Raw genomic sequence first — 25,511 nt, forward strand, 5'->3', positions numbered from 1 at the left:
ATCAGGTTGGGCAATAGTGATTATCTTTCTAAACTGGTGGAAATGTAAAAGTCTCCATTCCTGTCAAATGAACTTTTGGATGTGAAACTCTTTTCACTTCCAATTTCTCCCTGCCTTTCTCCGAAGGTTGCTGTTTCTTGCTGGAATACTGTTTCACAAATGATGACACATCTTGAACCTCTGTGCTAAATATCTTTATCCACTTGGCCATTTGAATGGGGGGAGTGGGGAGGGAAAGGCAGACATTATACTTTTTTTAAACCACTTAATGCACAATTTCAGACTAACATGCTTCAAAAAGTGTGAGGAAACAACAATAGAGTGTATTTATAGAAGGCTTCAGCAGAGAATAAAATGTCCCATTGTGCTTCACAGAGCCAAAGGAAAAAACTACTGCCGAGCCAGAGAAAGAGATATTAGGATCTGTGACCAAGGGCTGAATTTTGAAAAGGTTGGGTCAGAGGCACACATGCAATTTGACACTGCCAGCCTCTGTGCAGGATCATCGCCACTATCTTGACCCCCAGCTATTTTGTAAGGGGGTGGAGAGCAGCCCATTTGTGTTCATATGCTGACTGGGATTTTTGGTCGGCAATGGAGGTCGCATTGGACCATGTCTAGGCCTACATGGTGGGTTCAGGGCAGTGGGGTCTGCGAGGGGAATAATAGATCATGCGAGATACTCCCCCAGCAGACCCATAACGGCCTCTAGGCCACATCCTGGGGATTACCATTGACCAGAAACGGAACTGGGCTAGCCATATGAATACTGTGGCTACAAGAGCAGGTCAGAGGCTAGGAATCCTGCGACAAGAAGCTCACTTCCTGACTCCCCAAAGCCTGTCCACCATTTACAAGGCACAAGTCAGGGGTGTGATGGAATACTCTCCACTTGCCTGGATGAATGCATCTCCAACAATACTAAAGAAGCTTGACAACATCCAGGACAAAGTAGCCCACTTGACTGGCACCCCATCCACAAACATTCACTCACTCCACCACTGACGCACAGTAGCAGCAGTGTGTCCTATCTACAAGATGCACTGCAGAAACTCACTAAGCCTCCTTAGACAGCAACTTTCAAACCCATGATCACTACCATCTAGAAGGACAAGGGCAGCAGATAAATGTGAAAAACACCACCTGTAAGTTCCCCTGCAAGCCATTCACCATCCTGACTTAGAGATATATCGCCATTCCTTCACTGTCGCTGGGTCAAAATCCTGTAACTCCCTCCCTAACAGCACTGTGGGTGTACCTACACCACATGGACTGCAGCGGTTCAAGAAGACAGCTCACCACCACCTTCTCAAGGGCCAATTAGGGAAGGGCAAAAATTGCTGGTCTGGCCAGCGACACCCACATCCCATGAATGAATGTTTTAAAAATATCGACCCCTGGAGGGGTTGCACCTCCAGAATCATGACTGGGCATCTGGCTTTTTTAAAAAAGAAAATAAACCTAGCTCCAATCATTGCTCATCCATTTCCATCTTCAGAGCCAGTGAGGCTTTTGCTAGCTCTGTCAATATTGGTGCCATTGAGTCACTCTTGGACATTGAAGTTCTGACCGAGAGTATAATCTATGCCCTTACTGTCCTCAGTGCTTCTTCCAAGTAATGTTGATCAGCTGAGGGAGCATGGTAAGTTGTAATCAACCAAAGGTTTCCTTGATTATGTTTGACCTGATGCCGCGAGACTTCATAGGGTCTGGAGTCAATGTTGAGGACTCCCTCCCCCATTTGTATACCAGTGTGCCGCTACCTCTGGTGGGTTTCTTATGTCAGTGGGACAGGACATAACCAAGGATGGTGATGGAGGTAGCTGGGACATTTGGCTATAAGGTACAATTCAGTGAGTATGACTATGTCAGGCTGTCGAACTGCTCTCCTAATTTTGGCACAAGTCCCCTGGTATTAATGAGGAAAATGTTGAAGGGCTGAATGGGCTGGGTGCTCCTTCGCTATGTCTTAATTTTATGTCTAGATCGATGCCTGGTTTTGTTGTTATGTTGCACCAGTTTGGCATAACAATGCGGCTTGTTAAGCCATTTAAGGGGGTGGTTAAGAGTCATTCACATTGCTGTGGCTCTGGAGTCACATGTAGGCCAGACCAGGTAAGGACAGCAGGTTTCCTTCCCTAAAGGACATTAGTGAATCAGGTATGGTTTTACGACTATTCATAGTTTCATGGTCACCATTATTCTTCCTCACTTTTAATAACAGATTTATTTAATTAACAGAATTTAAGTTTGTCAGCTGCTGTGATGGAATTTGTACTCATACCTCTGGATTATTAGTCCAGACCTCTAGATCACTAGTCCAGTAAGATAACCGTCAAACTGCCTTATGATGTTGGCATATGAACCAACTTGCATTTCGAAGGTTTGAGCAGCCTGAGCAGCGGTCCTTAAAGGAAAAGGTAGAGGTGCTCAAAACAGTGAGATAATAGTTGGGGCTTAGGAAGAGACACCAAGCTGGAGATGCTTTGGATATACCAAGTAGTGAAACCAAGAAACCTAACATTCTAAATCAGAAACTCAGTGGCAGAATCAGAAGATACAAAAATAAGTGAAGTTGCCAGGGCTAATGGAAGATTGGCACTCTCATCAGAAATTATATGTGTTAACAGTACTGGGAGTTACAAACTGACACTGAGAAACACAAGTATAAAAAATACGGACTTGATACATTGCAAAGAAAAATAAATTTGGCTCTTTTATTATGAAAGGCTGTTTCATTCCCTACTTTAAAAAAACACGTATACCATATTAAAATTGATATAGAAAAGGCAACTGTGCAGTTCATTAGATACTGTGAAGGTTTCTTAGTCAGAGAATGTATAGAAGCTCAATCATTTTCTGTCTTGAATCTCTGACAGTTTTCCAGAGGGTCTGTCAACAAAGATTTCTCCAAACTGTGTCCTACATGTCTATTTATGGCCATTGGCACTTCACATTGGCACATGTACTGAAAAGCTCAATAAATAAAAACTTTCCTGTCAAAAGATGTAACAACATAAATTTTTGATTTTTTTTTAGGGTAATGTTGGGCCTGCAGCATTTTGGCTCCTATTATTCCTGCTGAAACATCCAGAAACAATGTCTGCAGTCCAGGAAGAAATCAAGAAAATTGGCTTTAACCATGCAATGTCCACTATTAGCCAGGATGTTCTTGACAATACTCCAATTTTCGGTACCATTTTCTTTACTTAAAATGTTGCTTTATTCATTTCATAATTACCAAAAGTTAATAACCAATTATCATAATAGTTTTTGTAAAATAGTGTGAGTAGCTCCTAGCCAAATGTAGGCCATGGATCCAACCCTACTTCAATTTTCATAGGAATATCTTTAATTTATGGTTTGGAATTTGTGGATTTACAGTTCTGTTGTAGTTTTATTTTCTGGTGTGATTTTTTTTCTAATAGTAACTAAATTTGAAGATTAAGTGCACTGACATTTTCATGTTTCCTTTTTGGGGTCTATTTTCATGCATATGCAATGTTGTGGATCTGGCAAGTTTATTTTTGTGTTACTGTTGGGTGCATGAGACCCACACATTGGGAAGCATTGGTACAAATGTCATGCTAAGACTAATGTAAAAATGACTATTGTATAGATAGTGTCTGGTCAACTTGTAATTAATATTTGATCATGTGAACTTCTCATCTAAATTAAACACAGTTGAACTTTATTGGGACCAGGGAATAAGTTCATACATAGTCCTTTGTCTGTAGCACTTGGTTTCAAAGCTAGTCAAGAATGCCGGATGAAATTATTCTCTTTGTATTAGGTGAAAGAGTCCTACATATACAGATCAAGTGAGTGGGCAACAAGGTGGCAGATGAAGTATAACATGAGAAATGAGGTTGTTCACTTTGGTAGTAAGAAGAGAAAAGCAGATTTTTTTCAAAAAGGCATGAACTTTTTAAATGTTGATGTTCAGAGAGATTTGGGTATGTTTGTACAAAGAACATAAAGTTAGCATGCAAATACAGTGAGCAATTAGGAAGGCAAATGGCATGCATGGCCTTTATTGCAAAGGGATTGGAAGGCAAGATTAAAGACGTCTTACTCAATTGTATAGGGCTTTGGCGAGACCACAACTGGAGTACTGTGTGGCGTTTTGATCTCCATATCTACGGAAGGGTAAACTTGCATTGGAGGCGGTACAGTGAAGGTTCACTAGTTTGGCCCCTGGGATGAGAAGGTTGGTCTATGATGAGAGGTTGAGCAAATTAGGCCTGTACTCTCTGGAATTCAAAAGAATGAGAAGTGATCTCATTGAATTAGACAAGATTCTGAAAGAGCTTGACAGGGTAGAAACTGAGAGGTTGTTTCCCTAGCTGGGAATCTAAGATGGGGGACATGGTTTTCAAGAGAAGGGGTCAATAATTTAGAACTGAAATTAGAAGAAATCTCAATACACAGGGGTTTATGAATCTTTGGAATTCTCTGCCCCAGAGGGGATGATCCACCATTGAATATATTCACGGCTGAGATAAATAGATCTTTGATCTCTCAGAGAATCAAGCAGATATGGGGAGTGGGCAGGAAAGTGGAGATGAGGCAGAAGATCGGCCATAATGGCAATGAGTGGTGGAGCAAATTCAAAGGGCCATGTGTTCTACTCCTGCTGCTATTTCTTATTTATCTTATGTTTACATGAAAGGAGTTTAAGCAGTCACTAGCTAGTTTCATATGGAGTCAACCTAATTATCACAATGTGGAAGGGCAAGGTTTAGAAAGTTCAGAAGGTAAGTGAAAAAGGGAAAAAGGGCAGGAAAGAAATAGTATGAGAAAAGACTGACAGCCATCATGAAAGGGAATCCAAAGTCTTTTATAGGCATATAAAAATAGTAAAAAGGTAGCAAGAAGAGGGGTAGGCCAGTTAGGGACCAAAAAGCACATCAAGCATGGAGGCAGCACTCATGACTGAGATATTAAATGAGTACTTGGCAACTGTCCTTACCAAGGAAAAAGATGGTGCCAAAATCATAGTGAAAGATGGGGTGATTGAGATACTGGATGGGCTAAGAGTTGACAAAGAATTAGAAGAAAGACTGGCCGTACTTAAAGTTGATACGTCACCAGAACCATCTGAAGATGCTGAGGGAAGTAAGGGTAGAAATTGTGGAGGTGGTAGTCATAATCTTCCTTAGATGTATGGGTTGTGCTAGGAGACTGGAGAATTGCAAATGCTATGCACTTGTTCAAAAAAGGATGTAAGGATAAACCAAACAACTACAGGCCGGTCAGTTTAATCTCAGTGCTGGGAAAGCTCTTAGAAACAATAATCCAGGACAAAATTAATGGGTCACTTGGATAATTAAGGGAAACCAGCATCAAATTGTTAAAGGAAAATTGTGCTGAAGAGAGGGTTGATGAAGGTAATGCAGTAGATATGATGTATCTGAACTTCCAAAAGGCATTTGGTAAAGTGCTACATTATAGGCTTGTCAGGAAAGTTGCAGCCCATGGAATAAAAGGGACAGAAGCAGCATGAATACAAAATTGGCTGAGAGACAGGAAATGGAGTATTGGTGAACATTGGTGTTTTTTTGGATTGTAGGAAGTGAGGTGCCCCAGGGATTATTACTGAGAACACTGCTTTCCTTGATATATATTAATGACTTAGGCCTGAATTTCATGCCCTGCCGCAGGTGGGTTTTTAGGTCGGGGGGAGCGTGAAATAGCACGAATGGGCATCCTGCTGGGTTCCCGCCTGCCCCAACCTCTCAGCAATTTTACGCTGAGGCGGGCAAGGTCTCGGAGCAGGCGAGGCCCACCTTTGCCCCAATTGAGCCCCTTAACTGTTAATTATTGACCATTTAAGGGCCATTTCCCATCCAGCCTCAATTTTTAGGCTGGCGGGAGGATTTCCTGGGTATGGGGGAAACCCGAAAATGATCAGGTTTGGGCCTCAGGCAGGAAGGGAGAGGCACCTACATCAGAAGCCCCCTTCTACCTTCAGCCAAACACCCCCCCACTTAAAGTCTGGTGGCCACTGGACCTCCCTCCCCACCCTGGCCTCTCCCTCGACAGCCCAATCCTCCACCATCCACCCCCAGGCCTTCCTTACCATCCCCGCCCAGAAACCCCAAAAACTCACCTGTTCCTGCACTCCTGGGACTTATGCTCCATGGGCTAAGAATCCTGAAGGGACTAAACTTGAAGGTCTCCTGGGAAAGGGCGGAGGATTGGGACTAAGTGAGTTATTCTTGCAGAGAGCCGACATGGACTCAATAAGCCAATTGTCCTCCTGCTGTGCTGTAACCATTCTATTCTAAGAGCTTGCAATGGCTTAAAGGAGATAGTGATCTCTCCTGGTGGCTTCAGAATCTGCATTAGAATACATTTTGCTTATTTGGGGATGAGATTTTGCAACCAGCAAATCTATCCTTCAGTGTAATTTCAGAGCAAACAGTGCTAAGTTCATGATAGTGTAAAAATGATAATAAAATGGATTCCTTGTGTGTTATCAGTATCCCTATTATTTTTCACTGGAAAATTCAACAGAACAGTGTGGGCAAACTAGGTGGATTAATTCACTTTAATTTCAGAAAATGCAGTGAAGGCCCTTCCTTTTTGTTAACAGATAGTGTTTTAAATGAGACTCTGCGGCTGACAGCAGCGCCATTTATTACCAGAGAAGTTCTACAGGACATGATACTGCAGCTTGCAGATGGCAGAACATATCACCTCCGCATGGGAGACAGACTCTGCCTGTTTCCTTATTTAAGTCCCCAGATGGACCCAGATATCTATGAAGAACCTGAGGTAAGTTAGATTCATCTAATGGTGCATTTCATAAATGGCTGAGAAACCATTCACTTGTGAAAATCTACATGGTATAAATATATTACTAAAATGGTATCAATTCAACAGTATTGTCCTTTACCAGCTGACAAAGACCGTAGTTCAAAATCATTACCAAACATAATTGAATGATGTTTTAAAAACTTACTGTAACTAAAGCAAAGTTCAAGCTATCAATTTGGTTCAATTGCTCATACTCTTGCTGCTGAGACAGAAGTCCCACTGGTCCAGGACTTGACTTCCAAATCTAGGCGGAAGTTCAATTCAGTACTAAAGAGATGTTGCATTGTGGAAGGTGGTGTCCTGTGGACAAGTTGTTTGGATCAGTTTTAGCTTCTGGTGGGAAACCACATGGATCAGTTAGTTTGACCCAAATGGTGGCAGCGTGAGGATGCATCAATCATACCAGACTTCATTACCATGTTGCTGGCCTTCAGGATATTGGAAGTCGCATTGTTACACACAGGCACACAGATAATTCTGGGAAGAAGATTCTGTAGTGGTCTCGTGGGAGGGAAGCTGGGGGCCGGTGGTGGGGATGAGGGTGGTGGTGGGGTGGAGTGTTAGAGTGCAGGTATGGGTCTGAGGTAGGGGAGACCAAAATATTCCTTGTGAAGTCTGGCAGAGTACCCTTCTGCCACACAAGTGAAAGTAAAAACCTACCTCACAGCACCTCTTCACATGCCTGACCTGCTTCAGGCTAACAGAGAAGATGCAGCAGTTTTGTTGCACAGGCCTTAGTTAAAATTGCAGTCAGGACCTGATGAAGTCATTTGCATTTTAGTGAAGGAAGGACCTTACTGAATTTAGATGGATGCCTTTGATATCTGCTCAAAGGAGCAGGTTAAAATCAGGATTGTCAGGGGGAAGTGGCAGGTAAGTCACTTCCTGAGCATTTTAACTGTTTACCCGCTCTGTTTCCACTAGAAGGGTAGGGTTAAAATCTCCCTGGCTAGAATTACCTTCCTTAGGGGCAGTGCTCTGATGTCAGGTAGTATGACAGAGGAGAATACTGGCTGTTAAAAGACATTACTAAAATTTTGTTCTCAGGATTGTGAAATGCTGGCAATACTATCTTTATTTCTCATCCATAGTTTCTGTGAGAAGGGGGTGATGAGCTTTCTCCTTGAACTGCTGCAATCATTTTGGTGCATTCAATATGGTGGCAGATGAGAAATTCCTGAATATTGACTCAGCAACAATGAAGAAGCCACGTTATATGTTTAAGTCGTGACTTAGGGACAATGGTTCCAACCACATTGCTGCTCTTGTCCTTCTCGGTGATAAAGGTTGCAGAGCAGGGCTGCCAAAGCAAATTCTGCATCCTGTAGATCATTATATGTCCTTATTTTCTTTTACAAGAATACCAGCTGAAAGCAAACCAAATACAGACTTTACAAGGACAACATTATATTCTCACTGATATCACTCATGGTGCTGTAATTAGCACTGTTATTTCTGGTATATTTACTGATGACTTCATCTGGGAGTCTCCTTCAGCTAGGAGGGCAGTCTCCTGACTGGCACAAATACTGCTCTGTATCAGTCAATGCTGACTGAAATGGATGTCCTACCCCTCAGGGAAGAACAACATTGCTTCAAAGCTTTTCTCATAATTGCTTACTTTTTGGATATATAAAAGGCATGGCTGGAGCCAAGTGAGCGAATATTGTGACTTAACTATACAGCAAATGAAACCAATTATTTTTTTATTGATCAATGCCAAAGCATTTCACTGTGGTGGCTAGGGTTAGAAATTTAACTGATGCCTCAACATTAATAATTCATTATTGTTGGTGTCAATAATTGCCAGTCAAACAGCAGTAACAGAATTGTAATCGAACAGGGGCATTGGAATGACAGCATTAAATTGTTATGTGGCTTTAACTGAAAACAAGACGACTTTGACTATAAGACCAAATGAAATTTGAAGCCATTTTAACAACAACCTTGTTGAAGGCCATGAAAATACAAGCCATTATTGACTCTGCCACAGTAAGTCTTGAAGAGAACAGTTAAGATTAAACTCTAGCTGAGATCATTGACCATAAGGGACACCAAAAATGGTAGAAATCACATTTCTGTGATCATCACTACATAGAAACAGGAAGTTACAGACCTGGACACAATCATTACACTGCATCAGGCAGACCCTAGGGTCCAGAAGATAGCATCTACTATGCCACCCCTCTTGACTTTCAATCACTTCACTTATTAAATATCCATTCAATTCCCTCCTTATTAACACAGTTGACCTCCTTTGCCTCTTACACAAAAACAAAAATTGCTGGAAAATCTTAGCAGGTCTGACAGCATCTGTGGAGAGAAAGACAGAGTTAATGTTTCGAGTCCGTATGACTCTTCTTCAGAACTAAAGACAAGTAGAAATGTGGTGAAACACATTCGCAAAAGAGCGCAGGCCCCGACTCAGGGAATCGCACCCCCCCCACCCCCGTCCACACAGGGAGCGCACAGCACTTAATTGGCCCGCCCACGTAAAATAGTGGTGTGGCCTCGATCAGGTCCGTGCCTGCCCCCGCACAACACCCCCCGACGGGGAGAAATTTCTGCCCAATAACTACCTGTAATAGAAAGTTACAGAGATCTGTGGTCCACTTTTGAATTCTGCACTGTTCTAGTCTTGGTTATTAACATTGCCACAGCACTGTTGACATATCTTCAGTTCTCATTGGCTTGCAATTTTTTTACATTAAATGCCATTTTCCACACATTAGCCTACTTTTCAAAGATCTAGCACTATCTATCTAGATCACTTTGTGCTTTGGCACCTCTTACCTATTCTTTAGAACCACCTCACCCCAATTTGTTGTCATCTACAAAATTGGATAGCTTTGTTTTTATGCCTAGTTCTATATAAATCATATATACTGTCAATGGCAATGTTCCCAGTACTGATATCTAGGGCATCCTTTGCCATAGAACTGAGCTCTCTGTGGCATTGCCAATTTTCAATCCTTCTCAGCAGCTTGCTCTCTATTCCATGCCTTCCTTTCTTGTGAACTATTTTGCTACTGCGTCACTAAACTCCAAGATATATGATAAAAGCAAAAAACTGCGGGTGCTGGAAATCCAAAACAAAAACAAAAATACCTGGAAAAACTCAGCAGGTCTGGCAGCATCTGCGGAGAGGAACACAGTTAACGTTTCGAGTCCGAATGACCCTTCAACAGAACTAAGTAAAAGTAGAAATAATGATTTCACCTCTCTTCTATTTTTATTTAGTTCTGTTGAAGGGTCATTCGGACTTGAAACGTTAACTGTGCTCCTCTCCACAGATGCTGCCAGACCTGCTGAGTTTTTCCAGGTATTTTTGTTTTTGTGCAAGACATATGACTTTAGCTATGACATTTTCTTATTGAACTTACAGAAATTTAAGTATGACCGGTTTTTGAACCAAAATGGAACAAAGAAAACAGATTTCTTCAAGGGTGGAAAACAGCTGAAGTACTACAACATGCCTTGGGGTGCAGGAACCAATGTTTGTGTTGGACAATCCTTTGCAATTACTAGCCTAAAAGTGTAAGTGTCATATAGATTCACAGAAAAATCTCATTTGTCATTTGCCTATAAAGTGCAAATATTTCTGTATAACTCGCCTTGAGAAATTACCAGGTTCAACTGTAACAAGCTCACAAAGCAACTAATGTATCTTAAGTGACAGGAAAGCCAGCAACGCCAAAAAACTGAAATGTCATAACCTGTTGCTGTCTTGTTGTAATGCAAAACTTGATGAATTCCCCAGAACTCTGCTGAAAAATCCATATGTCACCTGACAAATACATGGCTATATTGCAGAGATCCCCATGTGGTGGTGGTATGTTACAGTTCACTCAGGGAGGGAGAGTTGCTGTGGCAACATGCACTTTTACCTACATGCTATAGGCTGGAGCTATGGATAGTGATGATAGAGGCTCCAACTTTCTTACCATCACATGGCTGACCAGGAATCACTCCTACTCTTACTGCCTGTGGCATGTGTTGGAAGGATTTGTAGGTTGATACTCAAAACTGTTTGGCTGCATTATAAACACACCTTCCTTGGCCAACAGGTCCCGGAGTGGGACTTGAACCCAGAGCTTCTGCCTCAGAGACAGGGATAAGACCATCTGTGCCACAAGACCTCCTGGTAAATCCCCTAGCTGCCTGAAATGGCTCAGTGTCACATAAGTTTCATCACCTTCATAGCACCAACAAGAGCAGGCAGATGACTATGGTTGAAAGCCAGTTTGAATTGTATTGCTGCCTATCTCAGCTAAGAGAGGTTTGTCTGTTTTGGACTGGAGTGCTATATGGTGCAAACAAGTGCTAGGAATTTCCATGGGAGTTTCAATGGAACTCCTGGAGGAACAGCACAAGTAGCTAAAAATGGATGCTCGCACTGTTTTTCCAGGACTTCTGAATTTGTGACAGGAAATTGGGAAAATTCTGAGAAATCTCTGCCCAAAGTTTTCTTTCCTGTGATAGTAAAAACTTATGCCACTCTTCCTGCTCAGTTTGAAGTGGTCACCTCCATTTGTTTATTTCGTATCAAGGCTATTCTATCCACCCAGTTCACGGAGAAGGTGAAAACAGAAAGGAAAATGTCAGTCTACAGATCAGGCAAACCAAGAACACCAGTGACTCTGGTCCAGATTTTCATGGAGATGGGCTGAATTGGGAGGATTTTAAAAATGGGGGGCAGGACCTGATTCCGGGGTTCCCACCCCAGTTCACGTTTCCAGCAACTTTTTCTGGTGCAGGATAAGGGTGAGAACAGCCAGCCTGCATGTAGCATTTCCACCCTTGCCAACACTATTGCAGGGCATTTCAACCTCTCCACCCCATGAAATTTTGATGGAGTTGGGCTTGTTCTGTTAGTAAATATGAAACACGGTGCCTCAGAGGAGTTATGATCCATGGAGAAACCAAGTTCCGAGTTGGGAACCAAAAAAAAAATCCATTCAACATTCCTTTTGAAATACATTGCCCCTGACCTTCTCATAAAGCTGTCAATCAATCACAGCCATTCATAGTATCAATGACAAAAATGCATTTATACACTTCACACCTCTTAACCTTGTGTAAATAAACACATGGGCATTGAAAAAACTCTTCAAAGAAAGATAATGTTTTTACAAGGTAATAAAGATGTCAATCAAACAAAGCTGTCACTCCCCTGTGGTTGTGGAGGCACTTGTCTCAGTCCCAGGACAGCATTGCAGGAGTTCCTCAAAGCCGTGTCCTAGGCTCAACCATCTTCAGCTGCTTCATCAATGACCTTCTCTCCATCGTAGGTCAGAAGTAGGGATGTTCACTGATGATTGCAGAATGTTCAGTACCATTCGCAACTCCTCAGATATTGAAGCAGTCCGTGTTCATATGCAGCAAGACCTGGACAATATTCAGGCTTAGGTTGATTAGTGACAAGTAACATTTGCACTATACAAGTGCCAGGCAATGACCATCTCTAGCAAGAGAAAATCTGACCATCCCCCATTGACATTCAATGACATTATCATTGTTGAATCCCCCACCATCAACATCCTGGGGGCTAGAACTGACCAGAAACTAAACTGGACCAGCTATATAAATACTGTGGCTACAAGAGCAGGTCAGAGGCTTGGAATTCTGTTGCAAGTAACTCACCTCCTGACTCCCCAAAGTCTGTCCACCATCTACAAGGCACGTGCCAGGAGTGTGATGGAATACTCTCCATTTACCTCGATGAGTGCAACTTCAACAACACTCAAGCTCAACACCAGCCAGGACAAAGCAATTTGTTTGATTGGCATACCATGCACCAACTTAAATATTTGCTCTCTCCACTACCAACACACAGTTGCAGCAGTGTGCGCTATATGCAAGATACATTGCAGCAACTCACTAAGGCTTCTTCAAGAGCACCTTCCAAACCATGACCTCTTCCACCTAGATGGACAAAAGCAGCAAACACATGGGAACACCACAACCTGGAAGTTCCCCTCCAAGCCACTCACCATCCTGACTTGGAAATATATCACTGTTCCTTCACTGTCGCTGGGTCAAAATCCTGGAATTCCCTTCCTAACAGCACTGTGGGTGTGTCTGCACTACATGACCTGTAGCGGTTTAAGAAGACAGAGCACCACCACCCTCTCAAGTGCAATTAGGGATGAGCAACAAATCATGGCCTAGCCAGCAAAGCCCACATCCCATGAAGGGATAAAAAGATAGCAAGTGGAGATGTGCTTTGCCATGCACCGCCTCCGTTGCCACCTCGGGCCTGCTTCAGGAGGCAGCGATCCTGACTCCATCTGTCCCCTGCCTCCCCAGAATGAAAATATAGGAGGCTGAGCCTCCTTAACGAAGTCAGGTTTGTGAAGTCGGGAACTCACCTGACTCCTGCTTCCCGTCTCCTTCATGAAAATTTGGCCTCCTGTATTAGAGAAATATCTTTAACTGTAAACATTCAGCTGCATCACTTATCTAACAACCTTCATTGAATTTAACTGAAATTAATTGTACGTTTTGTTTTACAGGTTTGTTTTTATCATGTTAAGCTGTTTCGATTTTCAGCTTACTAATCCAAAGACAGACATCCCAGCCTTTAACACAAGCAGATACGGATTTGGACTGATGCAGCCAGAAAATGATATCATGTTTCAGTATAAACTCAAGGTTGAATAGCCCAAAGGACAACAAAGCAACAGACATCGGAATCCTCCAGTGTGCCAGGGATTTTTATCACGCTTGTTTTTGCAACTCAAACATCCTTATTCACTTGATGAAAATTCATCTTTTCCTGTTGCGTTCAGCAATTGTTCTCCTTTTACAAAGACCAGTTGATGGAGAGCGGAGTTAACAAGCGACATTTTTGGAAAAGTGTTATTATAGTTCGGAACAGAATCTCTGTGAGAATTACATAGCAAGAAATAATGAGAGTTTTTCTTTCAAGTAAGCTAACCTCTGTTAGGATAAATGAATGAAGTGAAGGGCTTGAAAATAGTTTTAGCCAAAACACTTTTGAGCCTTTTTATTGTCCCTGTTTTCTTTAATATTTAAAAAATTGAAAAACTGCAAAGCCTTTTATGACAATAATGATCATTTTTTGCTGTGAAAAGAATGACAGAATCTCAAATAACAGGTTTAATCCAACCCCCATCTATTGTTATGTACCAATGACACACATTAGTTAACTGACCATTTCAGAGTTTGGCATCATAGTATAAATGAGATAACTCATGAAATAACTATAGAATTAATCTCATATTTTACTATGCCAATTGAAGAGGTATTAGCCAGTTAGAACTCTGCAATGTCAGTTCACTAATGTGCCATTTTTGCATGAAAATAGACAAAGTATCACCAACATGCTGCTTTTAATTGGAAAAGCTGACAAGTTCCAGTGATGTTAGCTAAGGAGACTGCCTAGAGTGCATCTGCCTGGGTGGTTTTGATATTTCTAGATCAATAGTGAGCTGTCTTCTGTTTTATTGTTCAGTCTCAACTGCATTTTACTGGCTTTGCAAAGGCACTCTCTCAGTCAAGAGGGAATAAAAAGAATTAATGATGACTTATCATCAGTCAGAAAATAAGGTGAACAGTCAGACTTCACCAAAAAGTAAGCATGTTTAATGCCATCAGAGAAGTGCATCTACTTTTTTTTATTCAAACACTACAATTTTTCAGGGTATGTCGAAGGAGCAAGTTCTCACTGTTCAATGTACTCTCAGAACTACCTTCTTGGCCTGAATTTTTCAGATGGTGGACATTCCCTTTCTGCCACCCGAACAGTCAGCAGGGAACACATCTCCGCCAACTAAGAGTGCCCTGCAGCCACTTCACACTCGAATGAGCATCAATTGGCTGCAAGCGGGTTTCCACCCCTCACTCGGGAGGAAGTCCCGTCTTTGGGACATACCAGCCAATCTGATTGTCCAGCAGCTCTCCAGTCCCTGCAGTGACAAGAGCTGCAGTGAACTAAAGAGGAACTTCAGGAAGATGCCTGAGCCTAAGCCCCGAGACCAAAGGACAAGGTAAATTTAAGGGGTCCCAGGGCGAGGAGGGTAGGGAAGGCCTTGGGGGAGGGTGGGGTGCAAAGGGTGCCATTGGGGTATCAGAGGAAAGGCTGGGGCAGAGGACAGGGAGGTCCAGCAACCTCTGGGCCTTAAGGAGAGGGCACCCGCAGTTAGAAGGGGACTTCTGATGGTGGTGTCCCCCGCCCAACCCCCCTTCCAGCCGCAGATCTAAGCCCATTCTTTTTCAGGCTTCCCACATGCCATGTAAGTCCTCCTGCCAGCCTAAAAATTGAGGTTGGGTGGGAAACGGCCCTTAAGTGGCCAGTAATTGGCCACTTAACAGCCTCAATTTGGGCAAGGGCAGGCATCCTGTCCAAAGCCTTGCCTGCCCCAGCATAAAATTGCTGCAGCGTCGGGGCACGCAGGAACCCAGAGGGAATCCAGTTCTTTCAATTTTACGTCTCCCACCCGTCTAAAAACCCACTGGGGGGTAGCATGAAATTCAGGCCCTTGTTCAAACTTCAGATTTTACTTGCTTTGGCTTGTAAATTTATTCAATATATTGCCACTGAACACAATCAGAAGGAACTGACAAAACTCGTGAGAGATTAAAATTTTAAAAATATGCATTTATAAAGCACCTTTCACAACCTCAGGACACTCCAGAGCACTTCCCAGTGAATGAAGTGCTTTTGAAGTGTATTGCTAATGTCCCCTCTGAATTTCCCTCATTGTGCTAAGCCTGTTCATTTGAATGTGTGGAACCTTTAAATATTTTGCTTGGCTGTGCAGATGCAGTACATTAAAAGGGCTACCTTTCAGGTTGCTGTGTGTCGTGCATGCATACAGAATAGAGGAATGTTTGTAGGCGCTAATGTAATATAGGAAATGCAGCAGCCAATTTGCACATAGCAAGCTCCCACAAACAGCAATGATATAATGACCAGATAATGATTGGAAAGATAAGTAGGATCAAACAAAGAAATCAATCTGGAATATAGGTTCAGTAACGCCTATCCTATTGTCTCAGAAGTCAAGAGGCAAACTGTTAAAAGTCAAGAGATTTGGTTTATAAATCATAAGTTGCTATTTTTTCAAACATAAATCAATATAGAATGACACCTGATTTATAAACCTCAATAGTGGTCAGAGCTTTTTACAACAATTCTATTAATATATTTGAAAATGCTTTACAAAATTAAAAAGGCAGTAAGGAGAGGAACCAACAACATTCTCTCATGAAAAGTGGTGGCTAACAAAAATGGAATTCATAACACTAAACAAGTTTTCTGCATTTGTCATGTTATGTACTTCCATGGCCAAGAGGTCGCTTTTTACAGTTTTAAAAGTCTGATGAGAGTACCTAATAATTATGCAAACCTCCTTGTTCACTGCAAACATCATTACTCTCACCCACCATTAAAGCAATAGGGCCTGTTTTGGTATGAGTTACAACTGATTCAGAATAGAGATTGGCAAGAGCTTTTGTTATTGCAGTGTTTTTTTGTTTTCCCTCAGGAAAATGTTTCTGCAATGTTTGAATCAGGAAACGTCAGCTTTACGAGTTTTGTGAAATGATCTGCAAACACAATCAGCATAATCCATGTTTTGCAATGACTTGACAAAAAGTAATGAGTATTTGCAATTCTCTGACTTAAAAGTCTGCTGTATTAGACTAAAAAAGCCTGTTAACTACTGTTGCATTTTCCAGGCCACAGCTCAACTTACATGTTTATAAGTTTCCAGGGGAAGTGCAGGAGCGGGCGCGGGCAGGCGCACCTCCGATCGGAGCCCCCAATTGGGGGCATGCCACCATTTTAACTGGGCGGCCCAGTTAAGGCCTGCCCAGTGTGACGTCCCCCAGGAAGCACCCTGTGCGGGTAAGGGGGATTCCCTCAGCTGGGAGTGCGTTCTTTCACACATGCGCATAAAAGAGCGCACCAATCTCCCTGAGGCTAAGTGCAGCCTCAGGGAGATCGGCTCAGAATTAAAACTTTGAAGTTAAATGTTGAAAAAATTTCCCTGACATGTCCTCTCATGTGACACTGTCACATGAGTTGGGACATGTCCATCACTTTAACTCAAACATTTATTACATTTTTAAAAACCCTCAAGAAACTTCATCCCACCCGTGGATGAGGTTTCATGCTTTTTCTAAAGCCCACCAGGGCTCCCAGCCTACCCGCCAACCCTAAGGTTGGATGGGCAGGTCCATTAATTAGGTTAATGACTTTTTAAATGGCCTCAATAGGCTGTTGACAGGTCGGTGGGCACACAGCTGATTCAGCTGCACCCCCGCCAACCTGAAAATGGACATGGGGTAACGTCGGAAGTTCCGCCCGACGTCATCCCGCGTCATTTTACGTGTCGGCGAGTGGGCCCCGCCCTCCACTCGCCAACCTAAAGATACTGCCACAGGTACTTTTTGAGGTTGTTTATTCCCAAATTTCCAATGCTGATGTCCTTAGAACAAACAAGGCAAAATGAGCGTTCACCTGAAAGTCTGCTTTTATTTACTGGGTAGGGAACTCCTCTGGTCTGCATTATATTTGCACCTGTAGTAGCGCCACTTACTTTAATTTATCTTTTCCGACATGACCAATAGAAATTTTACACAACTCATGCCAGTCAAAAAAACCCCTGAAAAGACAGATAAAAAATTGTCAGAAAGGAAAATATATCTCCATGTAAGCACCTGTCAAATATTAACAGCGTTGGAACTGAAGACTGCCCTCTAGGAAAAATGCCATGGTAATATGTACACCTAAGCAATACTTAACAAATTAAAAGTTCTACAAGGTAATATTAATAAATCTGTGGATTCAGTGAACCAGTGCATATTACACAATCATAGCATCGTAGAATGGTTACAGCATAGAAGAAGGCCATTCAGCCCATTGTGCCTATGCTGGCTCTCTGAAAGAGCAATTCACTTAGTGCCACTCTCCTGCCTTCTCCCTGTAGCCCTGAACATTCTTCCTTTTCAGATAATAATCCAATTGCCTTTTGAAAGCCTCAATTGAACCTGCCTCTACCACACTCACAGGCAGTGCAATTCCAGATCCTTGCCACTTGTGTGAAAAAGTTTTTCTTCATGTCATCATTGCTTCTTTTGCCAATTACCATAATTCTGTGCCCTCTGGTTTTCAATCCTTGCACTAATGGGGACAGTTTCTCTCTATACTCAGTCCAGACCTCTCATGATTTTGAGTAACTCTATTAAATTTCCTCACAACCTTCTCTTCTCCAAAGAAAACAGTCATAATTTCTGCAATCTATCTATGTAACTGAAATTCCTCATCCCTGGAACTATTCTCATGAATTTTTTCTGCACCCTCCAAATGGGCCTTCACTTCCTTCCTAAAGTGTGGATGCAATACTCCACTTGAGACCAAACCCAGTGTTTTACACAGATTTAACATAGCTGCTCTGTTTTTTTTATTCATTCATAAGATGTGCACATTGTTGGCTGGGCCAGCATTTATTGCCCATTCCTTGAGAACTGAGTGGCTTGCTAGGACATTTCAGAGGTAACCATATTGCTGTGGGTCTGAAGTCACATGTAGGCCAGCAGATTTCTTTCCCTAAAGGGCTTTAGTGAACCCAATGGGTTTTTATGACAATCAACAACGATTTCATGGTCATCATTAGACTTTTCATTCCAGATATTTTACTGAATTCAAATTCATCACCTGCCATGGTGGGATTTGAACCTGGACCCCCAGGGAATTACACTAGGGCTCTGAAGTACTAGTCCAGTGACAATTCCACTACACCACTGCCTCCCCTCTACTCTGTACTCCTATTGATAAAGCCTAGGATGCCATATGTTTTATTAACCACTCTCTTAACTTGTCCTGCCACGTTCAATGCACATATATACCCACGTCCCTCTGCTCCTTTAGAATTCTACCCTTTATTTTATATTGTCTCTTCATGTTCTTTCTACCAAAATGAATTACTTTGCACTTCTCTGCATTAAATTTCACCTGCTACTTGTCTGCCTATTCCACCAAACTGTCTATGTTCTTTTGAACTTCTACACTATCCTCCTCACAGTTCTCAATACTTCCAAGTTTTGCATCACCTGCAAATTTTGATTCTGCCCTGTACACCAAAGTCTAGGTCATTAATATATCAGGAAGAGAAGGGATCCTAACACCGATCCCTGGGAACTCCACTATAAACCTTCCTTCAGTCCAAAAAAACAACCATTAACCATTACTCTCTGTTTCCTGTCACCTAGTCAATTTTGTATCCATCTTGCTACTGTCCCTTTTATTCCATGTGCTCTAACTTTGCTCACTGGTTTGTTGTGTGGTACTTTATCAAACACCTTTTACCACATCAACAGCATTAACCTCATCAACCTTGTCTGTTACCTCATCAAATGACTCAAGCAAGTTAGTTAAACACTGAACTGGAAAAACAAAAGGCAATGAAGCTTGTAAGCCTCCTGAATTAAAAATGCACTTATTTGCTATATATTAGCTTCTCCTGTGAGGGCTGCATGATTTTCAGCCCAATAAAATATTTAGTGTTTACCCCTTACTAAATAATCTGAAAAGGTAAAAAATAAACAATTTCAGAGAAATTGAATGAAATGTGTTTCAAACTTTGCAACATTTAAAACCAGTTTTACCGCTTTTAATCATCTTCTGTAAGTGACCAGTCTGCTAGTGATCAGATCTGCACAGGTTTTAAAAATGCAAAACTTTAGATAGGTTTAATCACTTTCTATGAATCGTCCATGTTGTACACTGAAAGATGGCGTAGTGTCCTCGTGCCTTAACTGAGACTGGGCAGGCCGCCAATCCCACTTGAAAATTGGTTTGAAGTTAGGCTTATTCTTCGTCCTGATGTAGAAATTACCTTCAGATCACTGTCAGCCACAACTCAGCGCTAACTGTCCACTGACCTGGTACATTTAGGGAAAAGCCTTGGGGACTTTTGCAGACACGTGTGCATTAGGCAAAAAGAGTCATGAGTTTGAAAGTCCCAGTGCAAGATCTTGAGTGATGCTCAGAAATCACATCTCTCATAATAAGCTTGTGAGAGTTGACATGTACACATCAATGAGCTGGATGGAATATAAGGGTATTTCATGTGACCATAATTATTACTCCCTCCGTGATCTTGTGTGCAAATTGGCTGCCATGTTTCTTACATTACAAAAATCATTAATCTTCTGAAATACTTAGTTGACATTGTGATATCCTGAGGTTGTGAAAAGTGCTTTATAAATTCAAGCCTTTTATTTAACTGATACAATCATATTCTCATTTAGTACAGCAATGAAATTTATGCATTTACACAAGGCACATATTTGTAACATGTATTTGTTAATACTTTATTCAAACTATTTAAATATTGACTTTATGTATGTAATTTTATTTATACTTTTGAGATAATCTATAGAGATAAGGAGAGAATTTTAACAGTAAAAAGTGCATGGGTTGGGCTCAGGAGGGTGGTTAAAGTCAGTGGAAATATCCATGTATCTGGAAGCTGGCTCCAACTTGCTGACTTCTGGGTTTAACTCAAGTATGTCTTAATGGGCATGTGTAATTTCCTCCAGAGAAGCAGATTACTGCTTATAATATTTAAATAAGGGCTTTGCCCAAGATTTTGAAATGGGATTTAAGTTAAATATAAAAACAAAAATAAAAATACCTGGAAAAATTCAGCAGGTCTGACAGCATCTGCGGAGAGGAACACAGTTAAAGTTTCGAGTCCGTATGACTCTTCAACAGAACTGAGGAAAAATAGAAGAGAGGTGAAATATAAGCTGGTTTAAGGGGGGGTGGGGGGGTGGGACAAGTAGAGCTGGATAGAGGGCCAGTGATAGGTGGAGATTGCCGAAAGATGTCATAGACAAAAGGACAAAGAGGTGATGAAGGTGGTGATATTATCTAAGGAATGTGCTAATAGGTGACATTAAGGGTAGAAAGCAGGACGAGCAAGGTACAGATAGCCCTAGTGGGGGTGGGGTGGGGTGGGGGGAAGGGATTGAAATAGGCTGAAAGGTAGAGATAAAACAATGGATGGAAATACATTTAAAAATAATGGAAATAGGTGGGAAAAGAAAAATCTATATAAATTATTGGAAAAAAGGGGGGATTGGAAAGGGGGTGGGGATGGAGGAGAGAGTTCATGATCTAAAATTGTTGAACTCAATATTCAGTCCGGAAGGCTGTAAAGTGCCTAGTCGGAAGATGAGGTGCTGTTCCTCCAGTTTGCATTGAGCCTCACTGGAACATTACAGCAGGCCAAGGATGGATGTGTGGGCATGAGAGCAGGGTGGAGTGTTGAAATGGCAAGCGACAGGGAGGTCTGGGTAATGCTTGCGGACAGACACGAGTTTCTCAGGCTTGCTGAAACTCGTCATTGAAACGAAGACAAGATTTTCAATCCACGGAAGTCATTAAAAGTCAAGCATCTGGACATCAACAAATGCTCAGTGCTCACAGCTGCTTTCTTATTTCCCACTGGGAAAGGGTTTGTTGACATTACTTCTACTGAGAGACTAACTTGCACACTTTTGAGGTATTGAGACTCAGGATCAGGATGGTGGTGTCACAGCTTGTTCAGATTAGAACTCGGACAAGCAGAATGATGACCATCAATGGCAGTAACAGCCTGATGTGGAGAAGCCTGCGGGTGATGAGCAGAGGGAGGAAACATCAGAGAGTTTGAGGATGTAGGAGATATTATCTGTGTAATTGAGTTTACAAGCAGGCTCAGCTTCCTTGGCCTCTCAGAAGGGCAGTGCTTCCAAAGACTGAGTTTGTCATGTCATGTGGTGGAAAACATCTGCTTCTATGAAGATACTAGAATTACTATTCAGTGAGGTGACACAGTTAGTGCTGTCAGCATTATTGTGTCAGAAAAAGGTTACTGTTGTAGGGCACAATGTTTGTGAAAGGTGAAAGTTTTTGGCACTACAGTTAATGTACAATTTTACACTTTCAAGAGGTCCTATGATTAACATACATTGCCATATAAAACAAATATTGATGAAGAGAAAAGTCCACTTTGTGGAACTCCCCCAAGGTGCAAAAGACCAGAAGTGAAGCTAAGTTGAATCGAGAGGCCATAGTAAGATACCAAATTTGAGTTTTAAAAACCTTCAGATTGTCGAAATTATTTGTTTCCATAATAAAATCAATTTTTATTATCTTTATGATAGTGGTTTCTGTTTTTTAATTAAAATTATTAATATATGTTTTTGAATTAGAAAACTTAGCCTTTGTTTATGTGTCAGAAAATTATAACAGAATATAGACTTTCTGATATTTGTATAATGAATTGTGTATGATTTGGGATTTAAAAAAAATCTTTTGAACAATCATGTTATAATATTTGAACTTAAGTAAATATTATTTCTCAGTGCAAATATTGATTTAAACATTTTCTCTATTGTTCCGATCCAAGTGGAGATCGTGAAAGAATCAAACTTCCCAAATGAGCCCAAAGAGAAAAAAGAACGATGAACACATTTCACTTTTTAAAACTTTTACTGTAACCGTCAAACTAAAATCAACATAGATTAAACATGAATAACAGGCAAATTGTATTCAGTAGAAACTGTAAGTTACACTTTAAATAGCTGATACAACAGAGGTAAATCTCACAGATTTCACTGCTCTAAAAAATAAATCAAATTTCTATCAGAGACATTTTTTATAAAATTGCTAGTAGCTGATAATGATAGATGCGATTAAACCTTTGTATGACATCACATAGCACAAATTAGTATTGGAAATGCCACTAAAGACTGTTTTAAAGATTACCAGGTCAACAATACAGATAGAATACCCTGCTGTACATAGTCTGACAAAACTGAGACATGCCCTCCTCATGTATTTGCATTCTGACATTAATCCATAAACCATACAGCAACAGCAATGTTTTTCAATGTGGTTCCACTGCACAGATTGCTTAACTGCACCAGTTGCTGCAATGTTCCAAAGGCAATTATGGTTACTTATCACAGCAGGAGGGCAACCCACTGCTGACTTCATGTCCTTTGGCTACCACTCAGTCAGCGTAACTCTGATCAGCCTAATTAGTACTGCTGTGTAATAAAGGTCTTGCCATTGATAATAACTGTTGATGGTGGAACAAGGACATGCCCAAGAGTTCCACAATTTTTAGATGTGAATAGGTTGTTAGTGTTTCAGAGTACCGCGCAAGAAGTGAAAGCAATTTGCTGCATAATAATATCCTAACCTAGAAAAGTGCAGGACCTTCCTGTCAAATGCTTGAACACCACATCAATTTTGTGATGTACTCTTTCACCACTTATTTGCTGGAATATTTATCATCACTCTCTTACTCTCTTCAAGTTGTTATTGAGCATGCAGAAACAGGTTCACGATGTAATGTGCTGTGTTCATCATTCCTGCTGTCAGTAACTCAGTCAGGAAACAAGCTGCTTCATAACACACTTACGGATAGACCTACAGGGAATGGGTTAGTGGGGTTAGTTAGTTGTTGGGGGGGGGGGGGGCCACAATTCAAGATTTCCTCCACACCTTGTGGAGCTTTAACTCCTCAGTGTGTCTCTGATGTCACAGATCAGTTTTTCCACCACACCTGGAGGTCCAGCCTGACTAGCAGCTGGGCTTCCATTGGGTGAGCAGTGTGGGATAGCAGAGGGGAGTCGGTCACTGAAGGCCGCAGCAGCAGTTAAGTCCACACTGAGGACAGACTAAGGGTCAATTTGGGGTGGGATGGTGGGAGTGGATAGCTGAAACGGTGGGGTGGGTGGGCGGGGAGGGCGGAGGAGGAGGTGGGGTAGGGGGTGCATCTATTGGCAAGGGGTAGGGACAACCAGGGGAACGATCAGAGGTGGGGCTGGGATGTGGTAACAATAAGGAGTCTGCCGATCCTGGGGGATGTTTCAGGAGCCTGGGCCTGTGCGAATGGGGGGTGTAGGTGATAACTCAGCTGGAAAATTGGAAAGGCGTTAGAGGTGGTGGTTGTGGAGGAGTGAGATAGGGTGAGGCCTCGTGGTAGGATCACGGCCTAGTGGGGAGGTGTGGGGGAGGGAGTAATTAGTGTCTGATCGCGAAGGCTCCTCAGTCAGGCACCTGGATCCAGGCAATAATATGAAGGCACTTACCTCTTGAATCTCTCGAGTCCTCACCTTGAGGAAGCTGCCAGGCTTCCCAACCCTGTGGAAACCCCGCTGACAGCAGTTAAAGTTCAAAACCTGCACGAAAATGAGGCTCCTTGCATTCACTTCCTTGGAGGGGATTAGCTGCCTACCCACTTCCTGATTTCAGTTAAAGCTGGAAATGGGCAGGTTGGTGGTGGGTTTGATTCAGGAAACAGATTCCTAGTGTTTTAACCCTCCCACCTGACCTAAATCTGCCATTTAAGTTAAAATTCAGCCCACAGTAAATAGCTTTTCTATCATTTATATGTTATCAATTGCTTTGATCTCAGTTTAAATTATGTCCAAAATCAGGGTAATTGTGCAAAAAAAATTTCTAGACACTGATAGTTACATTCATAAGACCTTCTGCAGACAAACATTTAGGTTTCCAGTTGAAGAACATGCACAGGCAGCCAACGAAAGGGAAATATGATGAGCAAGACACAGATTGTATTGTGTTTGTTCACTGGGCCTAACTGCCAATGATCTGCCATTCATGAACCTGTAGACACTGGTTTCTGATCATTTCTTAGGAAAATGTCTGCTGCTTTCCAGTGAAATGTCATTCGATACTTTGAGATCTGTAAGCTTCTCTGAAGTTTTGCCACAAATGAGGGCTCTGGATTGCATAATCACTGCTGTTTATTGCCACGCATCATCAAAGAATTGACGCAGATCCTGTACCAAGTACAATGTTCCTTGAGTATCCTACATTTTTGTTGACTACCCATGAGCTCTGGGCTCTACAATTCTTAAGCCAGGGTCAGTTTTCCCCAGAGTCTCCATTGGGAAGGGAGGCACATCCTCACCCACTCAGTCTCTTAAACTTGACTATTAAACAGTTTCCCAGTGCACCAATAGTCACTCAACAGCATTTGAGACACAGAAAGTCTTAATTAGGTTCCTCTGCTCATCAGTTCCTCTGAAGTCTTCGCCTCTCCCCAGGTTCTGGCTGAAGATCTGAAGCCCACTGCAATGGACACTTACCATGCAGGTTAATACTGAAGATACTGAGAAAGGATTGAGTCCCAAGTGAGTAAGCAAGCCGCTTGTTTTTAAATGCCCACATGCCTACTTTCCACCAGAAGAGTAAAGTTAAAGTTGGATCCCATTGCAATTTGTACTACCAACTATGAATGAAATATATAACGAAGTTTAAAGCTATGTGTAAAAAAGAAAAACTTGGTTAAAAGTGGTCACCTTAATATGAGTTGTAAGCTTTCATTTTTGTGATTTGCATTTCAGTGATTTTTGCTGTAAGATGGATATTTTATAAATTGTTACAATTATAAGGTTTATAGATTGTTATTTTTTGGAACTGTGTCTTTAATTTGGGAGAGGTCCTGTGGTACAGTGGTCAGCTCCCTACCTCTGGGCCAGGACCCCTTGTTCAAGTCCCACATCAGGACCTGGTGGCCATGGAAGGTGTCTTCATAATGTGATTATCAGCCTGTAAATCCTTCCAATAGGCCTGATGGTAGGTGGTAAGAGCAGGGGTGCTTCCTTGTCAGCCATACAGCAGAAGACGACAC

At 41.9% G+C, this 25,511-nt stretch overlaps 1 protein-coding gene across 1 annotated transcript in view; it reads left to right on the plus strand.

Moving 5' to 3' along the window:
• The window catches only part of ptgis (prostaglandin I2 (prostacyclin) synthase), an 88,567-nt gene extending 66,355 nt beyond the window's left edge, over nt 1-22,212 (plus strand). The window contains exons 7-10 of the mRNA XM_078555236.1: nt 3,040-3,193; nt 6,599-6,780; nt 10,208-10,359; nt 13,338-22,212. Of these exons, the coding sequence (XP_078411362.1) occupies nt 3,040-3,193; nt 6,599-6,780; nt 10,208-10,359; nt 13,338-13,485 (636 nt within the window). The 3' untranslated portion in view covers nt 13,486-22,212. The remainder of the gene's footprint in view (nt 1-3,039; nt 3,194-6,598; nt 6,781-10,207; nt 10,360-13,337) is intronic.
• The last annotated feature ends 3,299 nt before the right edge of the window (nt 22,213-25,511 follow it).

Source organism: Cetorhinus maximus, chromosome 13, assembly GCF_964194155.1.
Source record: "Cetorhinus maximus chromosome 13, sCetMax3.hap1.1, whole genome shotgun sequence".
Classification (NCBI taxonomy): Eukaryota; Metazoa; Chordata; class Chondrichthyes; order Lamniformes; family Cetorhinidae; genus Cetorhinus; species Cetorhinus maximus.